The sequence below is a fragment of the Buceros rhinoceros genome, unplaced genomic scaffold (assembly GCF_000710305.1).
Source record: "Buceros rhinoceros silvestris isolate BGI_N320 unplaced genomic scaffold, ASM71030v1 scaffold16143, whole genome shotgun sequence".
Classification (NCBI taxonomy): Eukaryota; Metazoa; Chordata; class Aves; order Bucerotiformes; family Bucerotidae; genus Buceros; species Buceros rhinoceros.
The window spans coordinates 1,819-26,426 of record NW_010401949.1 but is presented as its reverse complement, the minus strand read 5'-3'; the positions used below and the strand labels follow the sequence as shown (position 1 = coordinate 26,426).

At 40.5% G+C, this 24,608-nt stretch overlaps 1 protein-coding gene across 1 annotated transcript; it reads right to left on the bottom strand.

Annotated features, from left to right (window-relative positions):
- Positions 1 to 3,354: 3,354 nt before the first annotated feature.
- On the bottom strand, positions 3,355 to 22,208 carry WDR43 (WD repeat domain 43; the record flags this gene model as incomplete). Its single annotated transcript, XM_010132473.1, has 17 exons — positions 3,355 to 3,905; positions 4,003 to 4,058; positions 4,665 to 4,734; positions 5,185 to 5,298; positions 6,184 to 6,247; positions 7,025 to 7,056; positions 8,425 to 8,511; positions 9,332 to 9,469; positions 9,915 to 10,046; positions 11,844 to 11,930; positions 12,430 to 12,601; positions 12,974 to 13,038; positions 14,114 to 14,216; positions 14,714 to 14,853; positions 16,041 to 16,161; positions 20,335 to 20,456; positions 22,074 to 22,208. Coding segments are annotated over 17 exons (1,758 nt in total), but the record flags the coding sequence as incomplete, so codon positions are not given.
- Positions 22,209 to 24,608: the final 2,400 nt, after the last annotated feature.

The following is a 24,608-nucleotide window of genomic DNA, read 5'->3' as shown; positions in this document are numbered from 1 at the left end:
GGAATTTTTCCTTCCAGGGTAAATCATTGCGCTCTCTAAAGCAAACCTGAAGTTTTAATCTGCCCACCACAAATTAACTCACAAAATACTTGTCCTTCCTACAAACCAGGGAAGCAGAGAGTCTCCTGGATGGTTCATCATGGTCCCACAGCTGTGAGTTTGGACACACCTGCAAGGAAAGAGAGTGTCTGCAGCAGTCATCTCTGTCCAGCCCCCTCCTTCCAGGGAGCAAGGAACCAACACCCCAAAGGCCGCAGATGAGTTTCTCAATCTTGGTGTATGCACAGGTTAAAGGGGCAAAGGGCAAAACTGTGCACAAAATTAGTTTTCCTTATCACCAGACAGTTCCCTCCCACACAAAGAAGGGTGAGTATAGTACCCAGTCTTTGTTTCATCACCAGACAGCCTAAACTACAATTTGGCTGTCAAGCTATACACCTCTGTAATTTTCATGTGCAGTTTTCAAATGTCTACACGCTGCTGTGCACAAAATTAGTTTTCCTTATCACCAGACAGTTCCCTCCCACACAAAGAAGGGTGAGTATAGTACCCAGTCTTTGTTTCATCACCAGACAGCCTAAACTACAATTTGGCTGTCAAGCTATACACCACCTCTGTAATTTTCACGTGCAGTTTTCAAATGTCTACACGCTGATGTTCCCAGTAATCAGGACTTTAAGAATTAGTTGTGCATCCTAAATCTTTCCTTCTTTTCTCCTTTTCCATGCCCTCCTCCTCCTCTATCCTGTCTCCAACAATGACAAAAAAATTACATTTCTTCCCATAGCATGCAGAAAAAACACAAGCAAAACATCCACACTCTGAGTCCTTACACAGTAGAACCTTTAAGAGACACAGGTGCATGTCCCAGATGGGCAGCTCTCACTGCCCTGCCAAACTTCTGATAATCAGATGAAACACTGAAATATTTAACAAGAAAAAAAGCAAGCACCTCTTGCACCAAGTCCTGGTGTAGAACTAAGTCATTTTGGAAATAGGACCATAACAAGAGGCAAGAATCGTCTTACAGCAGGATGCATTTAGCAGCAATGCGATTACGCCACCTTCAAAGGTGCAATTCAGAGGGTGCTCTTGCATCTTGGTGATGCGAGGAATTTTTGTGGAGCTGGTGTGACACCCCCTGGCCACCTGTGGTATCGCTCCTCATCACTGGCCAAGTTCATTCAGTTCTGTAACCTGGAAATAAGGTCACCACCACACTGAAAACAGCAAGGAAAACAAATCCCTTCTGCTGTGCAGTGGTGCCTGGACAAACGGTAAGTACGCACCTACATGCTGCACACGGTCCTAGTAAGGCAAATAAAAAGTACGCCTCTGAGTTCCCACCCCACTGATCTGTTAACTGCTTGACCACAGAGGCTTGCTCTGGCCACACCTTGGGCTCTTTACACAAACCTGTGTCCAGCCTCCGCTGCTGGTCTGACCTCCTTACTCTCTTCATTGCTCCAAAACTACCAGGATTAGGGCTGCAAGGGAGGACCCCATTCCCAGGCTCTTTCTCCCGACTATGCTGCAATCTTTGGAAGACAAAGACACAAAACAGCTTAGTCATCAGCTGGCTGAAAGCGTTGGCTTTGCAGGTAAATAGTCTTAAAAATCAGAAAATGCACCGAACTGTCAGCCATCAGTTCTAAGGTGAGCATGGTTTTTGGACCAACCAGTCCAGTTGCTTGCAGCTGCCATACCCAAAGGTTCACACAGAACAGCTGTTTGGAAGGTGGTGCAGGCAGAGGGCTCAGAGGAGTGTGATCCAGCTGTCCTAACACCGCAGTAGGAGATCAGAATTTGTACCCCTGCTGCCAGCTCGTTGCCCGATACTGAAACAGGTTTGCAGAATCTCAAGTGTCAGGGAGACTGCAAAGTCAACAAAATTCTCGAAATCCACGTCTTCCTGCTGCCAGGTTCTCCCTCAGCTCCACTCCTGGAACAGGTTTCTGGTGCACTGGAAGGATGTACAGAGACGATGCCTACCTTAAAGGTGCCACAGGGAGTGGTGACAACTTTCCAATGCCACCACTCCCAGCACCCAAACGGTGCCAACAAGATACTCTGCCTGCTCTCTGACACCAACCCAGGGCTCCTGCTTCGGCTTTGCGAAAGGCTGCCACACAGATACATGCAGACATTGCACAAGCGAAACACAGCTGCTCCTTCTGTTGCTCCACACTTCAAAAGCTCAGCAGACCAGCACTCACCCGAACTGACTTTCATTCACATCCCTCTTTTGCCTGATTTGAAGCCTGTCTGCATGGAATAACACCAGTACCAGTTAAAATCTTACACATCAGTTCAGCCTCATTTGGTGCCTGGTGTGAGCAGAAACAGCACACAGGTGTTTGCATTCATTTTCACAGCATCTCAGAAACGCAACAAAAAGCCCCGCTTTATCAATTATTAAGACACTAATTTACTGTCAGTTAAAACCCTCCAAAAACTGGAAGCCTCCAACTGCTGCTGTTCTACTTCCAGCTCACCAAAGAGAGAACACGTCTCTTGCAGCTTTATCAATGACAATTCCCTACACCTCCAGACAACACTGCAACCACAATGCAGTCCCCAAGCAGGGGACAAACCAGCGAATAAGACTGAAACGTGGGGAGCCAAGAAATCAGTAACGACACACGCTTTGCAGAACACTGCAACCTTTTTAGGCCGGCTTCCTCCTCCACTAGCAGTCTGCTTTGTACAAAGAGCATTTCATTCTTCACCACCACCCGTAGCTAAGGTCTCTCTCAACAAACACCACAGGACAGGTATTTGGTAAAGGAGATGTATATTTATTCACTTTACAAAGAGGGTGGTATTTAGTTGCAACAGCTCCATTTATAGACAAATATATTATTGTACATTATAGTGGTGATGGCTCAAACCTTTACCTTGTTTTGCTCTTAAAAATGTTTGCACCACTTCAGCTTCCATTAGCTGAGCAAATAGTTGTCCTTATTCTGCCACTGAGATTAAAAACTCGTAATAAAGGTATAGCTGTGCGCGACACATTCACACGTATTCACCTCTCTGTGTTACACCCCTCATCGCAATTCAACAGTCTATCCCCTGGGTTAGCATTAAACTTATATACAGCCTCCATTAAAACAAAATTAGGAGCCAGTGATAGTTCTGATGTCCTTTTGAAGCACAAGAAAAGTCATTGATTTGTACATATAAAAGTCTTCAGTTCAAATGTTAAAAAAAGAAAAGCCATTTTTAAGTCAGGTTGGCATTTAGATATCGCCACAGCATGGCTAAACCAATGGAGGATGGGGCAAAGAAGAGAATTTCTGTAGAGAATTTAAATATTACAAAAATATCTTTTTTTCTTTTTTCTGTTTTGGTTTTTTTTTTTTTAAAAAAAAATGTAGCAGGATGCCCACTTGCTACTGCTAACCAAAGCCATGGAAAGAAGGTACAGATCAGTTGTCTTTGATCCTTGGATATTTGAAACAAATTCAATGTAAAGCTGAACCAAGTTTACCACACAAACAGCGGTGGCAGATTTATTTCACTTGAGATACAAATGCATGTCCACATGACAGGCATAATCTGACCATGAGGTGGAAGAAATGTTTCTATAAGTAAGCGCAGGGAAATAGGGCGAGAGAAGGCTGGCATGGTTAAACATTCTGGACTCAGAACTGCACGGTGCCCCACACGTGCCTCTGCACGGGCCGTGCGTGAGTCTGCGCTCTTCTTCCAGCAACATGATCCAGAATTAGAGAGTTTGGTGGCCCATTTGTTTAAATTGTTAAAATTATTCTTTCGTGCTGTTATTCTTCTTCACTTTCATTTTCTGGTTCCAAATCAGAATCACCATTGATTTCCTTTTCAACAGTCATTTCTTGTTCATCAGATTGCTCCTCTTTTTCTTCATCTTCATCCCAGTTTTCCTGGGGAAAAAATAAACAGGAATGTTTGAACCTTTGGCACTCACACAACTTCTGTTACAAGCAAACAGAGGAGAGGATCTGATCCAACTCCACTTACATCAGAGTCTTTATCAGCAATCATCTCATCATCTGAGCCTTCCTCCTCCGAGGATTCTGCAAAGAGAAAACAATCCCTCAATCTGGAGAAGAGACTTTAAAATGTCATTGTGCAAACAAAGCCCAGCCCCACATGCTGCTACGTCTCCAAACTCTGCTATTTCAATTCTAAAACTAATTCTACCTGAAGATTAGGTTGATCAACATCAATTAGGAACACCTGATGTTCCTAAGAACACCAGTCACTTCTGTTACGATCATACAGTATGAAGTTGTAGTAGCAAAAAAAAAGAAAACTGGCAGCGTTCACGCACACACACTTATATCCTCGACTTTGACGTCCTGCTAACAAATGCAGGAGTGCATTCCTTGACTGTATCTGCCTTAGTGGAAGGAAAGGTAACTAGCAGTTCGAGGTGGCCAGTTAAGCAGCATAATGAACTTACAAATGAAGGGGGGTGGGTGCGGGGTGTGGAAGCAACAGTCAGCTACAAAAGGTCCTTATCATTAACCAGTGACCCTCCTGTCATGGACTTCCCACAAAAATTCTCTACCTGCACACTGAACCCCAGCAGATAAGCACAGGAACACAATGAACAGCCATCAAGTATCAACTGTCACATCGGTTCAGGGGCTGAGCTACACCTAGCACACAGCACTTACCGTCCTCATATACCAGCTTTGCAGTCTGATTAACCTCGGTTACATCCTGAACTGCTTCTGATGCTGCAACCTGAATGGAATTTGCAGATTAGCCGTAGGTGCAATCATATATTCCAACTTTAGAAGTCAGGAAAACTCGTAACAACGTAAACAAGTCTGCATCAAGTTTAACACAGATTAGTTCATTTATACTAGTAATTTAACAGCTAAACAAGTATGAAGGACAATAAAATTTTAGAGCCATCTTCTCTGAGGTGGGCCAGCACCTCCTATTTATCACCCTTTAGAATACTATGGGTTAGTGAACACATTTGGCAGGAAAAAGGGGGTAACACTTCCAGCAGGCATGGACTGACTAGATAGTCAACTAAGTGTGCTGCTTTGAATGCTATCAGCGTAGCTGTACAGCAGCTGTATTAAGTTCCCAATTACAACTCCCATGAGATTTAATCACAACAGGTGGTTAAGCCTGCAAGCAATACAACTTCTGCACATTCCATCATACCTAGTTGGAACTCACCTGGGTGACAAGAATGAAAAGTCTTCCATGCAGACGGGAAAGCTTTTGCAAAGTTTTTACTCTGCTCTCCATTAACTGGTATAGCATTCCCAGCTGAGGAATAAGGTCTGGCAACTTGGAAGGAGGAGATGAAGAGAAATTAAGCTGCTGACCAACACATCGCAAACGTCTTGTTTCAAAATTTTAAAACTACATTTGTACATTTGGGGCAAACAATCCTTGCATTATTCTAGACAAAAAGGAGTGCTGAGGGTTCACAGAAACCGCCTGCAGTCTGATCAATAAACATTTAGCCATGTTTAGAAGCATCATCTACTTTAAAATGTGGCAATTCTACTACTTTTCCTTTCCAGAGTCACTGCTGCAAGCAGGTGCTGAAGCACTATTCAGAAAGCTGTGTAAATTGGAACCGAATATATACCGGTGTACAAATGCTGCCTCAGCAACATGTGCAAGTTCTGACACACAGCAATCGTCTAATGAATGGGAGAAAAGACGAACAGTACCAAAAGGCCTTTTCCTTTACTAAGCAAAAGTGCTTTATCCATCCCTTGTAAGGTAAGGCTGGACTTCAATCCAGGAGCTAGGACATGACTTACTACTCTGTCAACTCCTTTACCCTGCAAATTTGGCCACACCCAAGATAGTTTCAAGATGAGCACTGCAAGAGCAAGGCAAATATATTTCTGTAAGATTTAGCGACACAGGCTAGATTACTCTTTGACAGTAATTTTGTACCCTAACTCTCACAGGTGTGTCATAACTTATCTTGGTTTGACTTTGGGATGACTATAACTATGTCATGAGTGACTAACACAAACAATTCATAACTAATATGCAGCAATACAGGAGAAGTGGCAGAAGCCCTCTGTCCATTGATTTGGGCACTGCCATATGGTGGAGAGCAGGAGACAAAGCCTCCTGAAGGAAGAACATACAGGTAGTTCAGCATTTAAATCTAGTTTTAGTTACGTCCATTGGCATTAACAAAATACTTACTGTGGAAAGGTAGGATGCGTGTAGGGTAAAAACAGACTTCAGCCATCGAACCATTAGTGAGGCACTGGAAAAGAAAAATAAATTACAGCAAAGAGATACTGGCTGGGAAACACCCATTTCATATTCTAGACGCTAAACAGTTCTATAGAAAGTGCCCCACCTTCATTGTAAGAAAGATAAATGCAAATGGAAATATAACGGTTTGGCTATCCAGATGAGACAGCTATGCAAGTTATTTCTTAGGAAAAGAACAGACATCTAAGTGAGGGATTGAACTACACATGTTCAGGGGTCTGTGTTTCTGCAATCTTTTATGAGATGTTTCAGGGAGTAAAAGCATGCCACTTTTTTCTTAACCTACAACAAGGAAATTTTTATTAAAAAAACCCCAAACACTACCATTAAGCTAGTCTCAGCAAAGGAATCTTTATAGCAATATAACATGATGCGGAAGAGCTGGTTTTGTTATTAAATACAACACCAAGAGATGTCTAAATATAATATATTTGATAATTAAACCAAACAAGCTGTACATCTTATTTTATGTTGCATATTGATCAGGTCAATAGCATAAATATTCTGGGACTTCACATACATGCTCAGGGTTCCATGCTTATTTTGGGTATCCTTTTCCCTGTTTAATTTCACTTCAGCCTTCCTGACAAAGCACTGCCTTAATAAAAGTTCCAATCTGCACCCTCTGTCAGGTGAGAACTTTTCATCGCAAGGCACTGCAGTTTAATTACAGTTACTGTAGAAATCATTCACATAGGTGGAGGGAGGGACTATAACGCACATACTAGTTTCAGGTGAGTTAAACCATAGTTGAAATGTCTCTTACCTGTATGGGTTGCCCTGCAATCTCTTTGTAAGCTAGAATGAGAAACAACCAGCAATAATTAACAAACACATAATGAGTTTCAAAACCCAACATTACATCCCTGAGACAGCCCCAATATTGGAGCAGAAAGATCTCCAGGCTTTTGAAGTTTGCTAGGATTAACCACTGCCAGGCTTCAGGATTTTTTGGAGAATTTTTTGCTGCCTCTACCATCCTACACACAGGCTGGTAACTTGCAGAAGCAGAGCTTGATTATTACAGTAAACTGGAAGTCTTTAACAGGCAATATATGCAGTGAAACTTGAAGCTGGCAGGAGTAAGTAGAAGGAAATCCCTATGCTTACATGTCTCTGTGTAATGCTTAGTAGAGCAGCTGTTACAAGGTGGACAAGCTGGGGAAACAAGTGGAGGTAATATCCAGTAAAGGCTATTTCTTAGAACGAATCTCAAGATCTGGAGAAGACAGTTACATGAGGATCTCTCCATCCAGTGAGATTATATAGTCAAACACTTGCACTTAGATTCTCTGGCAAAGGTCCTAGAGAAGAACTGCATCTCGTTAAGTCTAAGGAGGTGTCACAACATGTGTTAAAAGAAGTCTAAACATTCAAAACCTGCATAATTCCATTAAGATAAGCACAAGTAAAAGTTAAACATTAAAATACCAGACGAATCTAACGATTAACTCATGTTATAGAATGTCATTCACATAACAAGAGCAACTAATCGATGTTCAGATTAAAAGTAATGTCTAGTAATGTCATTAAGAGATTTCTGTCCAAATACAGATTTTATTTAGTACCACTGAATAAGCAGTTCAGAAGCCAAATCTCTCTTAAAATTTTACTAAGTGATGTCACAAAGCTTAAAAACAGCAACCAGGCTTCTGAGCTTCAAAAGAGAAAAGAAACTGCCTCTCAATTTCCAAGGTCTATATAACCTCACTGCTGAAAGTACATACTCTGTTTTTGATTTGTCTCACATGAGTATGTAGCACCTTTATGCTCATATAACCTTCTCTGGCTAGCACTGCTGTTCAAGCTTCAAATTATAATTGATTTTAATAGTTTAAAAGAAGATGTAATGGTAACTGTTTGCCATGGACTAAACAAGCTTTAGCTTAACCTCTTCCTTTTCTTTCTCACACATAATCATTTAAGATAGTATTACACCATCTAATGCTCTTCCTAGCTCTGATTGTGGCACTCTCTCCTTTGGTCAAGCTTCAGCCAGAGACGATAAAAGCGTATCAGAGACACAGGAGAGAAATTGTTCTTAATGTAAAACTACCAAAGCAATTTTATTGGTAAAAATAAAGAGACATATCCTGGATTTTCCCCAGCTAGAAAGCAAACCAAATGTGGATTGTGCGACAGTTCAAGAAATGCAGTCTCTCTTACCTCGTGCAGCAGAGGAATGACAGCATGTATAGGCATTCTGGCTACTGTGTTCTTTATTACATTTTCCTTTCTTGTGTTAAGCACTCTCTGTTAAAATGGAAAAATATGATCAGAGGAGCATTCAGTTTTAACACGTGTATGAGCAATGAGCACAATCGGAAATTTCTGGCTTTAAATCTCTTTTTCTACTCCATTACCTTTGTATGCTAACATGAAGATAAGTAAAAGAAGATTAACTACAAAAAGGAGTTCTATTTCTCATGTCAGCTACAACTTTCAAAATAAGACACTTCATTAACCCATCTAAAACACTCTGAGCATCGCCTCCAGCCGACCTACCACTTTAGAAATGAAGCATCACAGGCACATTAAAATTTCCCTTGCTATTTTCTGTGCTTGACTTCTGTAAATAAATGCCTTTCACCAGTATCTATGACAAGTAATTGCTGTTCAGCATCTTAAGATTTCATTTCCCTGCCCCAGCCCAGTTCAGGCACAACACTAAGCTTTTCAACTGAAACTGTTGTCACTGATGCATTTTTCAAGCAGTATCTACTTGGGAACGGTGCACCCAGGAGACTGAACACAGATTATGCTTCTGCTCAAGCTAAAGGGAAGGTGGCTGCATTAGTAACATGGCTTGTAAAATATCTGAAATGTGACATAATGAATTTATCCTAAACAGAAGCACCTCAAAGTTCATGGAGTGACTCAGAAAGCAAGGTAGGTAACACAGTAACACCGCTACTATCACTTGTAATACCATTGCCTTGAGCAGCAAATTAGCAAAACACATCTGGGAGAAACAACAGGTTCTTGACTATTCAGCCTCCCTGGCTTTCTGGAAGGCTCCCCACAAGTCTCAGCAAGTAGATTAAACAGCATACAATGATCTTCTAAGACTTACGTTTAAGATTTCTGCATCGTTGCTTTCCAAGCCCTGAACCAAAAGTACTGCGAAGCTATCTGTTTGTGGAAGGCCACCTGGAGTTTTTACTTTGCTCACATCAATATCCAATGCCCCGAGGCGCTCTTCAATGCTTTCCTGCAGAGGGTAAATGAGAGCAGTGTCATTTCAGTGCAGTTTCTCAGAAATATCAGCTGAAAGCAAAGTGCCTAACCTACAGCATTCCCTCTGATTCTGCTAGAAAATAACAGAAATTTTGCACATTCTTAACGCACTGATAGAGAACAGCCTGAGAAAGGAAAATGACTTTTTAACTGAAAAGCAGTAATATACCTTAGCACAGAGAGACAGTCACAAGCACGTGACAAAGTTCTGCAGGAACACGGCAAAAGTATAGGCAAGGCACACAGGGCTTAGGAGGTAAAAGTTTTCAGCAGAGGAAAAGTGTCTTTCACATAAAAAGACTGTATCATTAACCTTGCTTCCACACCGAACAAAACAAGTTGAAGTTTACCTAAAGAAGTTATGATTTATGATTCTAGTTTCTCCATTATTGTTGTGTTTAAGAAAGGAAATTATTTACCTCCGTCTCTCCTGGTTTCCTCTTGTTTCTCTTTTTCTCCTTTCCCGAGGACGGCGTTTTGACAGCTGTACTATGTCCCGGAATGCCAGGCACTAGAATTTTGGTGTCCGAATTCACAACAGGCGTCCTTACCTAGTGGACAGAGATAACCACATTTGCATAAATTGCTAACATCTTTAGCTTTCCTCAAATTTATAATACTGATTTTATTCTGACACTCTCACGTGGTAAAACCAGTCTGCCATAAATCATTTTCTTGACATATATATTAGGAAAATCCTGCATTTTTAAAAGCAATTAAAAACCTCAAGCAACAGTCAGGTAGTTTTCATAATTAACTAAACCAACAGACTTTTTAGAATCACCTGTGAAGTATTTTTCTTATAACCTTGTTCCATAACGCTCATCAAACTAAGTGTCTGTACCCAGTAAAAAATACTCGGATGTCTGCTAGCACAAACCACATGCAGCTTAATTCAGCTTCCACTGGAAGGTAAGAACTGATCAAGCAGCACCACAATGTAACAGTAAAAGGTAGTTACTCTTCACTTCAATCCCACCAATTTTCTTCCAGGGATTGCTCTGACACAGAACTAAGTAGTCTGAATTCAACTATGATCACAATGACAAATAGAGCAACCTCAGGTTATACCAGACAAGATACAGTATGCATCTTCAAGGAACACAAAGGACATAGAATTTTAAAGGCAATATATCTAATAACCCAAGTGCTCCCCTGACCCACAGAGGATGTAAGGCAATATGCCACTTGCAGAATATTAAGAATACCACCTGCTATTTCCAGAACGCTTCTTTTAAGTGCTTTTGTGCAGACCATTTTTTGAAGTACCTGCCCAAACTTCTGTACTTGTGGGAGCCCTGCTGGGTACCCACTGAAGCGATACAATATGATCTACTGCAGCGAGCAAAGCAACTTCATATGCTGTGTGTAAAAGTAGAAAAAATCGGTTTGTACTCAAGAAGTTTACTGTATAACAGCAGTGGTGTTAAAATGCTACCTCCTCCACTCACTCCTCACACTAATCACTGACCTTCTCCCCACAAGGCATGCTCAGACAGCCAAGAGAAACACGTCTTCACAGGAATTCAGCAAAAAGCGAAACCAGGATGGGTATCATCACTGCATGCCAGGCAGTTCCTACACCTCTCACTGCATTTCAGCTCTGCTACCCACCAGCTCCAGGTCTGAGAAATGAGCACAAAACCATGCCTGGCTGATGGAGTACCAGACCCAGTAGGTAACTTGAGGGTTAATAAAAACGGCACTGTCTGCTCACTTCACTGACACTGCAAGCGTTTCAAACCTTCAAGGCCTTGAATATGCACACTGATTAAGAACTTCATAGTCTGTCTCTAAACGCCCAGGGGAGGCAGCATGAGAGAAAATGGTGGCAAGTGGCTTAAGTAGACACCGTTACCACCTAAGTGTCACTCACACTTCCAGGTGCCATGTGCCTGGGAGCAGGAACACATAAAGGCCAACTTGAGAAAGAGCCAAAAGGACGTGGCCCTTAACGCTCCATTAAGTTTCATTCGGACTCTAAAACAAAGCCACCCCAACTTCACCCCAACCATCAGGGTAAAAGAGGCTGTATGAACTGACAAGACTCTAGGAGGACTGATCTCAACCAGGAAAGAAACCATAAGCCTGTCCTGTCTATCAAGCAGACCTGCTGAGAACAGGACTTGCCACAAGCTTCAGGAGGGTAACTGTGCGAGAGCAGACTAGGACACCCAGCAGCTATGAAGCACACTTTACCCACACCTGCCTGAGCGCTATGGGTGCCTCATGGCTACCACTGAGCCGGCCCATCCAGAAACTCCATCTCATTTTGAGAGAGCAGCAAGTTCTGTATTTCCAAAGGAAAATAAGAGAAGCAACAAAATTGCATTTCACATGAAGCTCACCTTTGTTAGAGCAACATCTGTTTTAAGTGACAACACTTTCTGGATGTCTCTTATCAAACATACATGGGATTCAGTGGTGTTCAAAGACTAGAAGGATAGAAACAAAACCAGTTAACATATTTCAGATTCACCCCTGTGATTTGTTACACTACAGAAAGATGAGAGCAAATTCCAGAGGTGTAAAATAGAATGAACTTTTTATCGCTCTAGAACAGCAGATGCGTTGCACGTCTGCCTTCTGTTACCAGCTCTCTACGGTCTCTGAAGACCACACAGGTAAACAGTGACAGTATTAAAAACACTGTCAATGGCTTAAATCAGTAACAGCTCAAGTGGCAAGAAACAGCCAGCAATAATGTCAATTTGTATTTTAACTGAAAGAACAGAAGAATACAAATCATCTTTCGAAACAACTCAGGGGCAAGTCATAGCTCCCAGAAAAGGGGGAAGGAATAAGCTTTGTCTTGTTATACAATTTCAGAAGAGTAAAAAATTTATAAAGAAATCAATCCCTCCAACTGAGAGCAGTATGCAGTCTGTATTACAAAATCCAAAAAAAACTTACTCTCCAGTAAGTTTTACATACCACTTTCTCTATGATGGGCTGTAAGGTGTTTCCATACACAAGCAGCAGAGACTGTTTGTCTGTGCAAAATGCAGCTGCTAGAATAGGGACTGGTTTTGGCGTGGAGTCCCCATCATTTCCAGGTGTTGCTATCTGGATAGTACAGTTTGATGTTAAGGGTTTTTTGCAATAACTGGAAAAAAAAAAAGGAATGAAAAAATTCCAAGAGGTTTAGCTTAAACATTTCAATACTTTGCACATCTAAGCACCTTTCATTAGGAAGTCCCTCAACAAACTCAGCCAGTTTACACATTTTACAGATGGCTAAGATGAGGTACAGACAGACTATCTTGGCTAAAGCAACACTTAATACCTAAGTGCAGCACAGCCCCAACAAGTAAGTTCTCCAGAAACGTGTCCAATAACCCAAGACAAAGAACCAGCTGGCATCTGGTTTGCGAACAGTTACAGGAGCTTAAAGGCAGCAGCATGTCAAGACTGAACTTTGCCTTACAGTAATCTCAGACCTTTCCCAAAGACACCCTCAAGATTAATACTAACTTACCCATTTAAGATATGTTCAAATAAATGCAACTGCCCATCTCTGCACACAACTGCTAACTTCACAGGCTGAAAGAAAGCACAGTAAAAGATTTTCATTAGATCAAAGGACAAACCTCCTATAAGTACAGGACATAGCAAGACAGCTGCATGGCTACAATTTGACTTTTTTCAGTAACTACACGCATTAAAGATAAAACTAAATCTGTAAGGAAGATCAAAGACAGCAACATCTCAGGAATATTTAGTACAACTATTATTAGGCAAAAGGTAACTTGTAACTGTACTTTACTGTATGACTATTAATGTACCCAAATTTGAACAGTTTGCACAGTAGCAGATGTCATCATAAGCCACAAAGTTCCAAAACTGTAGACATGTGCCTCTAGACATGCTGGATGCAATAAAGATGTAAATAGGCTTTCAGGAAGAAAACTGATATGAGTACTCTGGGCAATTAAATGATGGGTGTACATTACAGAATCTTATCTCCAATACATACAGTGAGAGGCCACAACTGGAAACATTAGAAAACACAGCACAAAATACTATTCTTAGAAAAGGGGTCTAAAGGCAGCAGGAGAAAAAGTTTTTAAATAATTACTGAAACAGTTTGTGAACATGTTCCACACGCAAACATTTTTCATAAGACAACTACTTTGAAAGACTTGTACTTGCTGCACTTAAGAGACTTGGAGAATGCACACTGCTACTTCAAATCATTAAGGCTAGTTAATTCAAAATGCAGTTACACTGCCAAAGCCACCTGAGATCAGATAAAACAGGAGCATAGCCAAACTGGATTTTTATAAAGAATTATTTTTATGTCTTTTTCCTGTCAAGTTCGAATCACCATTTTTATTACTAACTTGTTTCAATTAAGAAACAACTGATGTTTTTGCTATTACAAACAAAATTTCTGAAGAAAACACTTGAGTTTGCACTTAGTAGCTTTGAAAATGAGTATTTCAAACAAACGCACCTGTAATAAATATCATTACATCTGTGAATTGGCATTCAGATCTCATCTCTGCATAACAGAACCCAAATACAAATAAAGCTTCTTTCTTTACACCCTTAAAAGGAAACTGATGTGACAACTGAGAACTGTTGAACATGCATGATTACAAATTATTGCTCCTACCTCTTCTTTGACTTCTGATACAGTCAGGTCAATGAAAGTTGGTTCATCTGTTACTGTGAAAGACACCACGGCATTCTTTTCTTTCCTATCTGATCTGATCTGCCTGGAAGACACAAACAGTACACATTATTTACCATAGCACAAACAGCACCCTCGGCACCTGAAAAGCATTATAAAACCTACAATTAACCAGCAACTGTGGCAGTATCTACCTCACCCAGAAATATTCATGCTGTAATTTCAGCTTTGAGCTTTGAAAGTGTTCTAAATTCCAAGTGCAAAGTAACTCCCAAGTGAAATTTAGCAAGAAAACTTAATATAAACCCTACAGTAAATGCAAAGAACAAGGAAGTTTATTACACAGTATGCTCCTGCCATACGCTAACGATTCCAATGGCAACTGGAAAAATACTCAGACACAGCCAAGGAAATTCACATCTTCATTCAACAATCAGTGAAGTTGAAAACACCACGTAGAATCATCACTGCATTTCTCCAGAGTGCTCCTTCTGCTTATCTATAGAGTTCAGAACATATTTGTTGAGTCTATCCTCAACACTGACCATAATCGAAGTTCCAAATTATGGAAAGCTTACATACCATACACTCAGTAATCGGTCATGTATAGCTCCAGACAAGAAATAAAGCCCCGTAATTCCATCAAAGGGCTTATTTTCATTCATAGGTTTCACTGTGGTAAACATTAATGATGACACTGATGTAGCATGGCCTGTGAAATGCTACGAGGGGAAAAAAAAAAAAAAAAAAAAAATCTTTCAATGATTGCTATAAAAGCAGACATAAGGCAAAAATTAAAACATTAGTTAACAAAATGTTAGGGAAGATTCAAGTGTTACTGAGTCAACAAGGACATTTCAGCTATTTTTTTTACTAGTGATCAGCTTCCTTGTATTTCTGTACTTCAAGGAAACTTTTTCTGACCCTCCAGATAATTATCAGAATTTTAAAAGTTAAACAAGGAACAAAAGTCAGATTCATTGAAACAAAGTCCATGCAAAATAACTCACATCCACCTGTACTGCTGTTACCGTTCAGAAAGCACTTTTCTTTTTGCCCATATAAGTTTACACTTTTAAGATGAAACTAGATTCATACTTTCATTCTCAACTGTAAGATGAACACATAGGTCTGCTGACCCATTAAGGGTATTCAGCTGTGCCCCATCCCCTCCCACCCCCAAAAAATTCTTTGATCTACTTTTGTAAATAGTGGTTTGGTCATCACAGGATGCAGACATACATGGTAGTTGCCATGTGCCAACAAGACCACAGTAACAGCACATGTGTAAACACTTACCTGACAGCAATTACCAGGAGATTCAGAGACTAGCTGTGTCCTATCTGCTAGCAGGCAAGAAAACATGGCTGCATTCACCGAACAGCTAAAACATGGTAATTTGCTCACGTCTCAGCCCTGCTCAGGGAACAACAAGGGGTTTGCTCCTATGCCTTCCAACTCTTTGAACAGCACAACTGATAATGCCACCAGTTACACGAAATTTAGCAAAGAAACCTGAAGGCTTCAAGGAAGGACTCATGTTAGAAGCCAGGGAGCTCATGCACAAACCCATGCCAACTGTAACTAACACTGTGGCGAACTGAGTTCTCCTGCCAGAACAGTACCAGAAAGAACAGCATCCATCTTTCTGCTACAGGCTTGCAGAAGGGTGCTGGTAGCGTGCTCAGACACAGCCAAGGAATTTAACGTCCTCATTCAACACTCAGCAAGTTGAAACCACAGTTGAGGGTATCATCACAGCAACAGCTTCCAGCAATCCCGAACCACCAATTCTCTACTCACACCCAGCGAAATTTTCAGATGCCCATCAAGAAACACCAGATACATAATGTCACCAATCCAGAGGAATTTTTTTTTTTTTTAAATCTAGTTTAATAAAGTTACTTACTCTGTAGACTTCTTTGGTCTCCAGGTCCCACAGTTTTATAGTTCTACCAGCTGACAGCAGCATTCTCCCATCTGGACTGATGCATAGAGAGGTGACACTGCTATTGTCACCTTTCCACTTGCTAGAATTTGGAGAGGTTTTGTACAAAGGGAGAAAGACAGAGAAATAGGAAAAACAATACTCATTAGCATTATCTCAAAATGCACATCAACAATGGTGGAAAATTTAATGCAAAAAATGTATTAAAAAGAATGATTAAGTAGTCAAAGATGAGGTTGAAGTTATTCTGTTTCTGCTCCCCTCCTTCAACCTAGTTTACACAAAAATACAGCAATTCAAAAATGTAAAGCTATTTAGTTCTGAACAATATGGGTTTTTTTATATTTGCCTATTCTGTTCTGAATTCCTCTCTCAAAATTCTCTACCACTCAAAATAGGGTAAGAGGAGCCATAATATTTGAAGACGTCTCTTGGCACCATAATCCAAAAAGCTTACACTACCCCATTCAGAAAGGCCTTCTCAACACTAAAATTCAGAGTTTCCAAGGCCCATTCAGTCCCTGGCTCTGCTCCCAACTCTGACTAATAAACTTCACCTTAAAGGTCTGTGGTTCACAGCACTAAAAAATAAAATATAAAAAAGAAAAAAGAAAGATGTTGTCATGAAAAGCTACACATTATTTGCAGGACAAAATTGCAAGGAAAGCATTAACACAAGCCCTTTACAGTTAGGAAGTACCCTGCAACCCATCGCATGCCAACCGTAAACAGATTCTCTGGAAATACTTTCCCATGCCCAAGCAGCGCCTGCCTTCCAAAACAGAGCTCATTTACTGTATCACTTTTGATTAGATTTCATAGAAGCTGTGAGGTTTACTGCCTATGAACGTGACAAACAGCGTTACACCTTAGAGAGTATTACAAGATTCTGTATTCCCTTCCGAAGAAAAGGTCACGACTAAGAATTTCAAACCATTTAATAATGTAAACCCAAGAAGGTATTCTTAAATGTACTAAAAAGACTAGTCTAAACTAGACTGCAGAATATAAAACACAGCAAAAAATCCATTAGTTTTTACTTTAGATACTCTTTATATAGGTAAGAGTTTAAAGCAGGATATCATGAAACAAAAACTGCATAAAGAGATGTACAGAATGCCTCTGAGTAGTCAGAGTATTTGAGACATGAAAAAGATACAACCAGAGAAACGAGAAGTCATCCGGAATATTTTAGATTACCTCTCTCCAACGCCTTGCCTTGCCTCTTCAGAAACTCTCTCTTCCCCAACAGCTTGTCCCTCTGCCAGAGGTTTCAGTGTGTGCTGCACAGACCTCCTGAAGTAGTTCTATGGACTACTTCTAGAATAATTAAGAAAGTCAAGCCTAAGGCCACCTGGTTTCAACTCCCTATCTAGCAGTCCATATCTCTACAAGAAAACATCTAGAAGCCCGCAAATTAAAAGAAGTTGAACACCACTTCTGTATCCCAGGACCAACCATCCTGAATTTTCTGTGGGATACCTAAGGATTCATTTCCAGGTTCTGACAAGTGTTAAAGAATGCAAGCAACCTTACAGGTATATTAGGCACGAGCAAATATTTCAGACAATTTGTTCCTTCCAGTCTCATCAATTTAGATAAAATTTTAGAGAACTGTTTTCTTATACTCTTTCCAATTTAATTTACCTTAGGTATGACTCAAAATCGTCAGAGAAAAATTTCAGGTAAAAAACATATTATGTTGCTAGTGTACTTTTAATTTATACACCCTAGGAATAATTTTGTCGTTGTTGCCATGTTTAAAATTAAAGAATACAATGCCTCTAATTATCTTTTATAACCACACATCCCAAAAAAAGCAGCAGGGGAAGATGAAGCATGACCAGAAAAATTCTCACATTTACTGAGAAAGTAACATGACTGAGACCCACGTGCTTGTACATGAGCACACTTGCTATGGCATGTAAAGAGCATGAATTAGGTGTCCACAGGCAACGTCAGAGCTTTGATCTCACTGGCATCTCAGAAGTACAATGGGATAGCTTGCAAGACAGGAATGCTGCAGTAACTGGACCTTTAGGAAGGCACTTCAGCAAGGACAAGCCAGGAAGGCAAAAAGGAGAGAGATATCTACACACAAAAGGGTAGCGTGGATGCATGGACCTTTCCTCCACAACTGGCAAAGGGCCAGTGGAGAACTTGCACGTAAGTATGAGAGAGACCAAAGGTGACGTGGTGGGCATCTGCTACAGACTGTCCAATTAACAAAGAAATAATTAATCTTCATAATCCCAAGCCCTGGTTCTTCTAAAGTGCTTTAACCACCACAGCAACTGCTGGAAGGGCAGCATAGGAAGGCATAAGCAGTCCCACAGATCGCTGGCAAGTACTGAAGAATTTTTCAAGATCCAAGTTATTTACAAGCATACTATGAAAGGTGCTTTCCTGGATCAGCAATTCAAAAGAAAGAAAGGAGAAAAAACAAACAAACAACTAGTCACAGATGTGACGGTTGATGACAACCTCCAGCTACCCCAAGACAATGGAATTTAAGACCCTAAGAGAAACAAGCAATATAAATGGCAGAATTACGACCCCGACTTCAAAAGAGCACCCTGCAACTTATTCAGAGAACCAATTGGCAGGATCCCACTTGAGGCTTCCCTAAAGGGCAATGGGACCCAGGAAAGGTGGTTGCTCCTCTAGGATAACCTCCTCAAAGCAAAAGAATGGTCTGTTCTGAAGAGCAGAAAATCACCAGCTATTGCAGAAGGCTGGCTTGGCCAAGTGCGCAACTCCTGACTCAACTCAAAAACACAAAAAAAGAAGTATAGAGAAGGTGAAAGTGGAGATAGGTTACACGCAGGAAATAAAAATATTGTCCAAGCATGCAGGGACAGAATTAGCCAAAGTTCAGCTGATGTTCAAACCAACAGGGAACATGAAGGCCAACAAAAGGACATGTACATACAGCAGATCAGCAGCAGTAAGATAACGACTGAGGAAAGTGTGGGCCTGCTGCTGAGTGGTCTAGGGACCCATTCAGAAAAGGCAAAAGCACTGGAGACCAAAGACTCTCAGGCCTCCAACATTCCCAAACCTAGTTCCAGAGTCAGATGGAGCAAAGGAAGATCAAACTAGGGATCACAACAGCAAATCTAACACTTGCAACTCATAAATTCAGAACGGCTGGCGTTATTACACTATCATTTTGAGTGGCCACGTAGCTCAGGAGAAATTTCTGACAACTTGAAAAAAAGAGACAAAATATATCCACAAGAAGGAGAATCCAGGAAACAACAGGGAAGGTTATACAACAAATGGCAACCTGATTGCCTTTTCAACCTAATCAATCTGATTGCCTTCTTAATGAGACTGCTGTCTTGGCTGATGAGAGGAGAGTCACATAGGTTATTTAACCTGACTTCAGCAATGCTTTTGACAATGTCTCACATAGTATCCTTAAAGCCAAACTGGAGCTATACAGACTGAATGGACAGACTCTAACGTGAGATAAGATCTGGCTGCATCACGGAGTTCAAACAGTGGTGATCACTGGTATGAAGTTACTGGTGCCACTCCATAAGAACATCCTAATACTGTGTAGCTGCATACTGCTCTGCATTAGCTAGAGTGTAGTCAACAGGTCAAGGAAAGCAATTCCTCTGCTCTGTGCAATATTTTGACTTCATTAAAAAGAAAGCAATCTTCATGAAAAAGAAAGACATCTTGCTACTCTGCACCGAGTACCTCTGTTTTGCTCAACAGTACTTTAAACAGCAGCAGCCTGCTCAGACAGCCAAGTGGAACAGTCCCCACTGCACATCAGTAGTGAGCGAAACCAAGTGGGTTATCATCACAGCAAGGCCCTTTGAGCAAAGCCAGGTGCATATAACCAATTTAACTGGGATGAGGTGTTCCAGTATTTGCCTCCCCAGATTTCAAAGGATATTTTCCAGAATTTAGATTTTTCAGTGTCACTAAAGTGACTGGAAGCCCACATCCCATCCGAAGTTAGCACACAGGCAACCAAATACCTCTCAGCACATTTAACTTGCTTCATCGAGTCTTTCAACTACACAAAGAAACACAACTATGAGAATTACTCTTTTATCCCTTAATAAATCCACTTCCAAACTCAAAATATAATATCTAACAGTCAAGTGTGCACAATGGGCACGAAGCCTGGATAGCAGAGTGCAGCATTTCCAACAAGGTCTCACTGAAACCTGTGAGGGAGGAAATACACAAAAGCAAGTACAAATCAATTTAGCGGAAAACGGGCATCACTTACCACTTTACTTTGCAAGTCTGTGTGTTCCATTCTACAATGTGTTTGTCCTCTGAACAGCTATACAAGCAGCAGTTGTCCTGGTGCCATCTCACACAGTTTACTCTATTGTCATGACCACCATCCTACAGAAGGAAAGAGGGTCAACTCATTAATAAATGAAAAGTCTTGTCTACTGAGTCTTCCCCACACCAACAATGTGAACAAGCTGCTCTTTCGAGAACTAAATTTAAATCACTGGCAATTTGAAGAGAGTGTGCTTTTAGATCAATATACACACACGGTTACAGAAGTTGAAGATATTTCATATTTTGATAAGTACACAGAAGTATTTGAATTATAACTTGTTCTACCACTTTAGAGTTAACAAAAAAAAGGTCCTGTCCACTATTTTTAAACATACAGCCAAAGAAGACTAACAGGATGAAATTCGCAAAGTCTAGCACAGATGTCTTGCTGACAGTTCTTTAAGTGCCTGCTTGCTTAAGTACATTCAGAGCTGAGCAGCCCTCCCTTTGTACTCAGCTCTGAAGAGTCAGCTATCATCAGATCAGCAGACCCTACAAAGGGGTGGTATCATTCACCTCTCAACAACCGAAATCTCTGCAGCTCAAATACACCCTTTAATCACTTATGAAAATATTTCCTGGAGTTTATAAAATGTCACTATTTGAAACAGCATCAGCCAGCTCAGACTATTCCCAAAAGTGTAACCGCACATTAGCTTTGAGCAAGATAAAACACTTCACAGCAAGACAGTCTGTTCAACAAGGACAGCTAAAAGTGACAGCTCTTATTCTAGCAGGAATAATCTCTTAATTCAACCTATCTGTAAAAAACAAAGTAATCACCACATAACATCTGCTATCCTGGTCCTATAAAAGAGCAGACAGTGTTTTCAAACTAACTGAAACCGTAAATTTTAACCTGAGACATCTTTATTTTGTTCAGTTTTCAGGCATAAACACAGTTTCTCCATAAAACAGGGTTGATATGCATTAGCTAGCATCACTTGCACATATGATGATTTTTAAAAGTCATTGCTTTCTCTAAACTCACGCACATTTATCACCCTACATACAAGTAACAGTTCAGAAGCAAAAGCATGCCCAAGTATCTCAAAGTATTGGAGTCATTCATATAGATTTACTTTTCTTGTTATGTAACACAAGACTAAAACCAAGGTACTTAGTTAGGAGTAACAGGGAGGTTATCAATGAAAAGGCAAAACAAAAATCCATATAATCTCGTTCAAGAAAGATCACGTGCCAAGAGAGCTCAAAAGCTTCCACAAGGGACTTAAGTTTACAGAAGAGTCCATCAACTCGACACCTTCCCAAGAGTCGACAAGCACTTCAATCCGGCCCTCCCCTCCCACAATACTGTGCAGGAATAGAGGATATGACACTCCCATGGAGGACTTAACTCTCCAGTTAGGCATTTCATCATTATTGATAACTTTAATGCCAAATAACAAATCTATGCACCATCTTAGGATATTGTATTAGCTCTGAAACCAAGATTTCTCAACACGTACATTCTGCCAACAACAGAAAAAGCACCACTTGAAGACTCCCAAGTTACCTGAATTACTGCACCTCTATCTTTATACACAGCTACTAAGAAGAAAAAAAAGGACCTGAAAAATTAGGTTAGTGTCATCTAATTTTGAGTAGCAGACAGAACAGCATGAACTGACTGAAACCATTAGTATCTGGTAGCATGAAGTGTGTATTACTTACTAGCTTGCTCTGTAATTCTCCTTTTACTGTGCTATATAACAAAATGCTACCAACTGCTGTACCAATAGCCAGGATATCTAACTGCTTGTCCACTTCTGCAACTTCAGACTTCCGTTTTTTCCTCTGGGGTCCATCCTGGAAAATCAAAAGAGAGAACACATGAAATAAATTAGTCAGACCAGCTCAGTTTTAAAGCAGAGGGTAAAAAAAACTTCTGCAAGTGTGAGACCCAGTGAGCCAGCCCAAACTCTGCGAAGATATAAAACGATGACACTGAAGTGCACAGCGACATCCCGTACCTCCACGTACAAGGTAAAAAAGTTGCTATGAGTCACTTGCACACATTTGGAAGAGGCCATTTTGCTAGTCTAGCCACCACATGCATGAGTGAAAAAACCCTACGCTTGAGTTTTTCACAGCCTGTGTCCCACAGGCAAAGGCAAAGATTAACATCATGCACAAAATGGAAGTGCTTGATCAAGAATGATCAGTTTATTTTTCCTCAGAAGCTATTCAGAAGAGTCTTGCAAATACTAAGTACTCATAATACCTCCTAAAAAGAAAGTGCTACCCGGTTCTGCAGAGGGGAGCAACCGGGACTCAAAACTAAGTGCTCTGCCCAAGTACTGTCACCAGTAGCAAAGGTCCTCCAATGATCAGACAAGTCTTCACTCTCTTGCCTTGCAAGTGCTATCAACCTCTTCTAGGAGGGATTTCACTTCATCTCTCTGAACCAAAGACGAGTGAATACAGCACATCACTGGGAAGGGGAGAAGAAATAAAAGTAGCTTTTGAGCATGTGAAACTAAAGTAAAAAGGGCAGAAGCAGCCGCTACATTTATTCTCACTGTATTAATCCCACATAACTAACTAATCATGCACACATAAGAAAAAAAAGAAAAAACTGTTCAAAGACTTCGGAAGAAAAAAACATCCTCCCTAATGCTTAGTTTTTAAATTAAACTTTGGTAAGTCTTCTTACATTTGCTTTGTAACAGCAAAGCATTCTCTCCAATTAAAAAAAATTATACATAAGCTTCCTCTACACAACAGATATATTTGCACAGATGAGCATCCACAAGCAGCCAATGGAGACTCTGATAAAATCTGAGCAATCAGCTCTGTACAATCTTTATGTGGTGCAGCTGTCTGTCATACAACAGACATCACACAACAAACGTAATGAATTTTTACTCAGGTTCAGAGACATAATCACAATCAGGATTTCAGAGTTTTCACCACAACTGAGATTTAAAAGTTTAACAGTGCAGGACAAATATTTTGGTGCTTTGAAGCAGACTTTTCCTCTGTATTTACCACAGACAACACTTTCTGCAAGGAAAAGTAGTTTGGTTTAGGCCAATAAATACCAAGATGCTATATAGATACTCCTCCACCAAAAGCACGCTCTTGAGAAAAGAGACTACATTGGGGTTTTTTGCAAGCACTTGTTTAGGCTTCATCTTTCCTGGGAAAGAAAAGTGTTTATAAAATATTAGGAAAACTTAGGTGCTGAGAAACTCTCACAGTCACAAAGTACAACCAAGTAAATCAACCAAGTTTTAAGATAATATGAGAAAGACTCAGTTGGCAGCAGTGCTAACTAAGCTATCTTGAAACTGCTGTCTGACATGCAAAACCAAGGGCCACCGGAGATGCAAGTACAGTTTATGTGTTTTCTGGTACTTTTCTATCTCTTTATGTAGTTTTACTAATTAACGCACACGCCCCCACTGCAAAGCAAAATCAAAATTAAGAACGGATTTTATTCTCTTCCCTTGCATAAATCTTTTAACTAAAACGTGTTCACCCTCCATTTCGGTTTGTTGCGGTCGCTTTCTCTTGGAACAAGCCAAAGGTACAACAACATTTCCACTGAGGTCCGCAGTTATTTCCAGCGTCAAGAAGAAAGCCAGAGGTAGTGAAGGTTTTCCAATTATTTTTTCACATGTGTTTCTTTACTGACCACCTTTTATCAGCATTATTAGTGGGGCATTTTGTCAGAAATTTTTGCCTGAAAGGAATGCCAGTGGAAAATTCAGGGATTCACTTGTGGTCAGGGTCTTAAACATAAGAGCACCCTGTTTTCATGGACAGGACAGCTGAACTATACCAAGTATCAATTTCCTTTTGATTTTTTTCTCCCTGATTTATGGAAACTCAAGCTTATTTAGAAATCTTTCAACTTTGCCTGAAAAAGCAGTGTTTCAATTAGTACAGATGGTTAAAAGAAGTTATTTGAAAAAAAACTGTGCACACATTTTTCCCTTATGTTCTTACTTGAGTAGGCTGGCCACTGAGACTTATTTTTCTAGAAAAAAAAAAAACCCAGAAATCCAATCTCTGCTGCTCATCACATGTGAAGTAAAGCACTAAAACACCAAAATGGGGGGAAGCCTAAAGAGTCTTGAGAGTTGAAGATGACAGAGCAGCTGCAGCTTACTAGGAAGAAACTGGAAGGTGGTGTTTGGAAAATCGGTGGTCCACATACTCTTGCACAAGGCACCACTTCATGGAGCAGGAGATGAACACCTC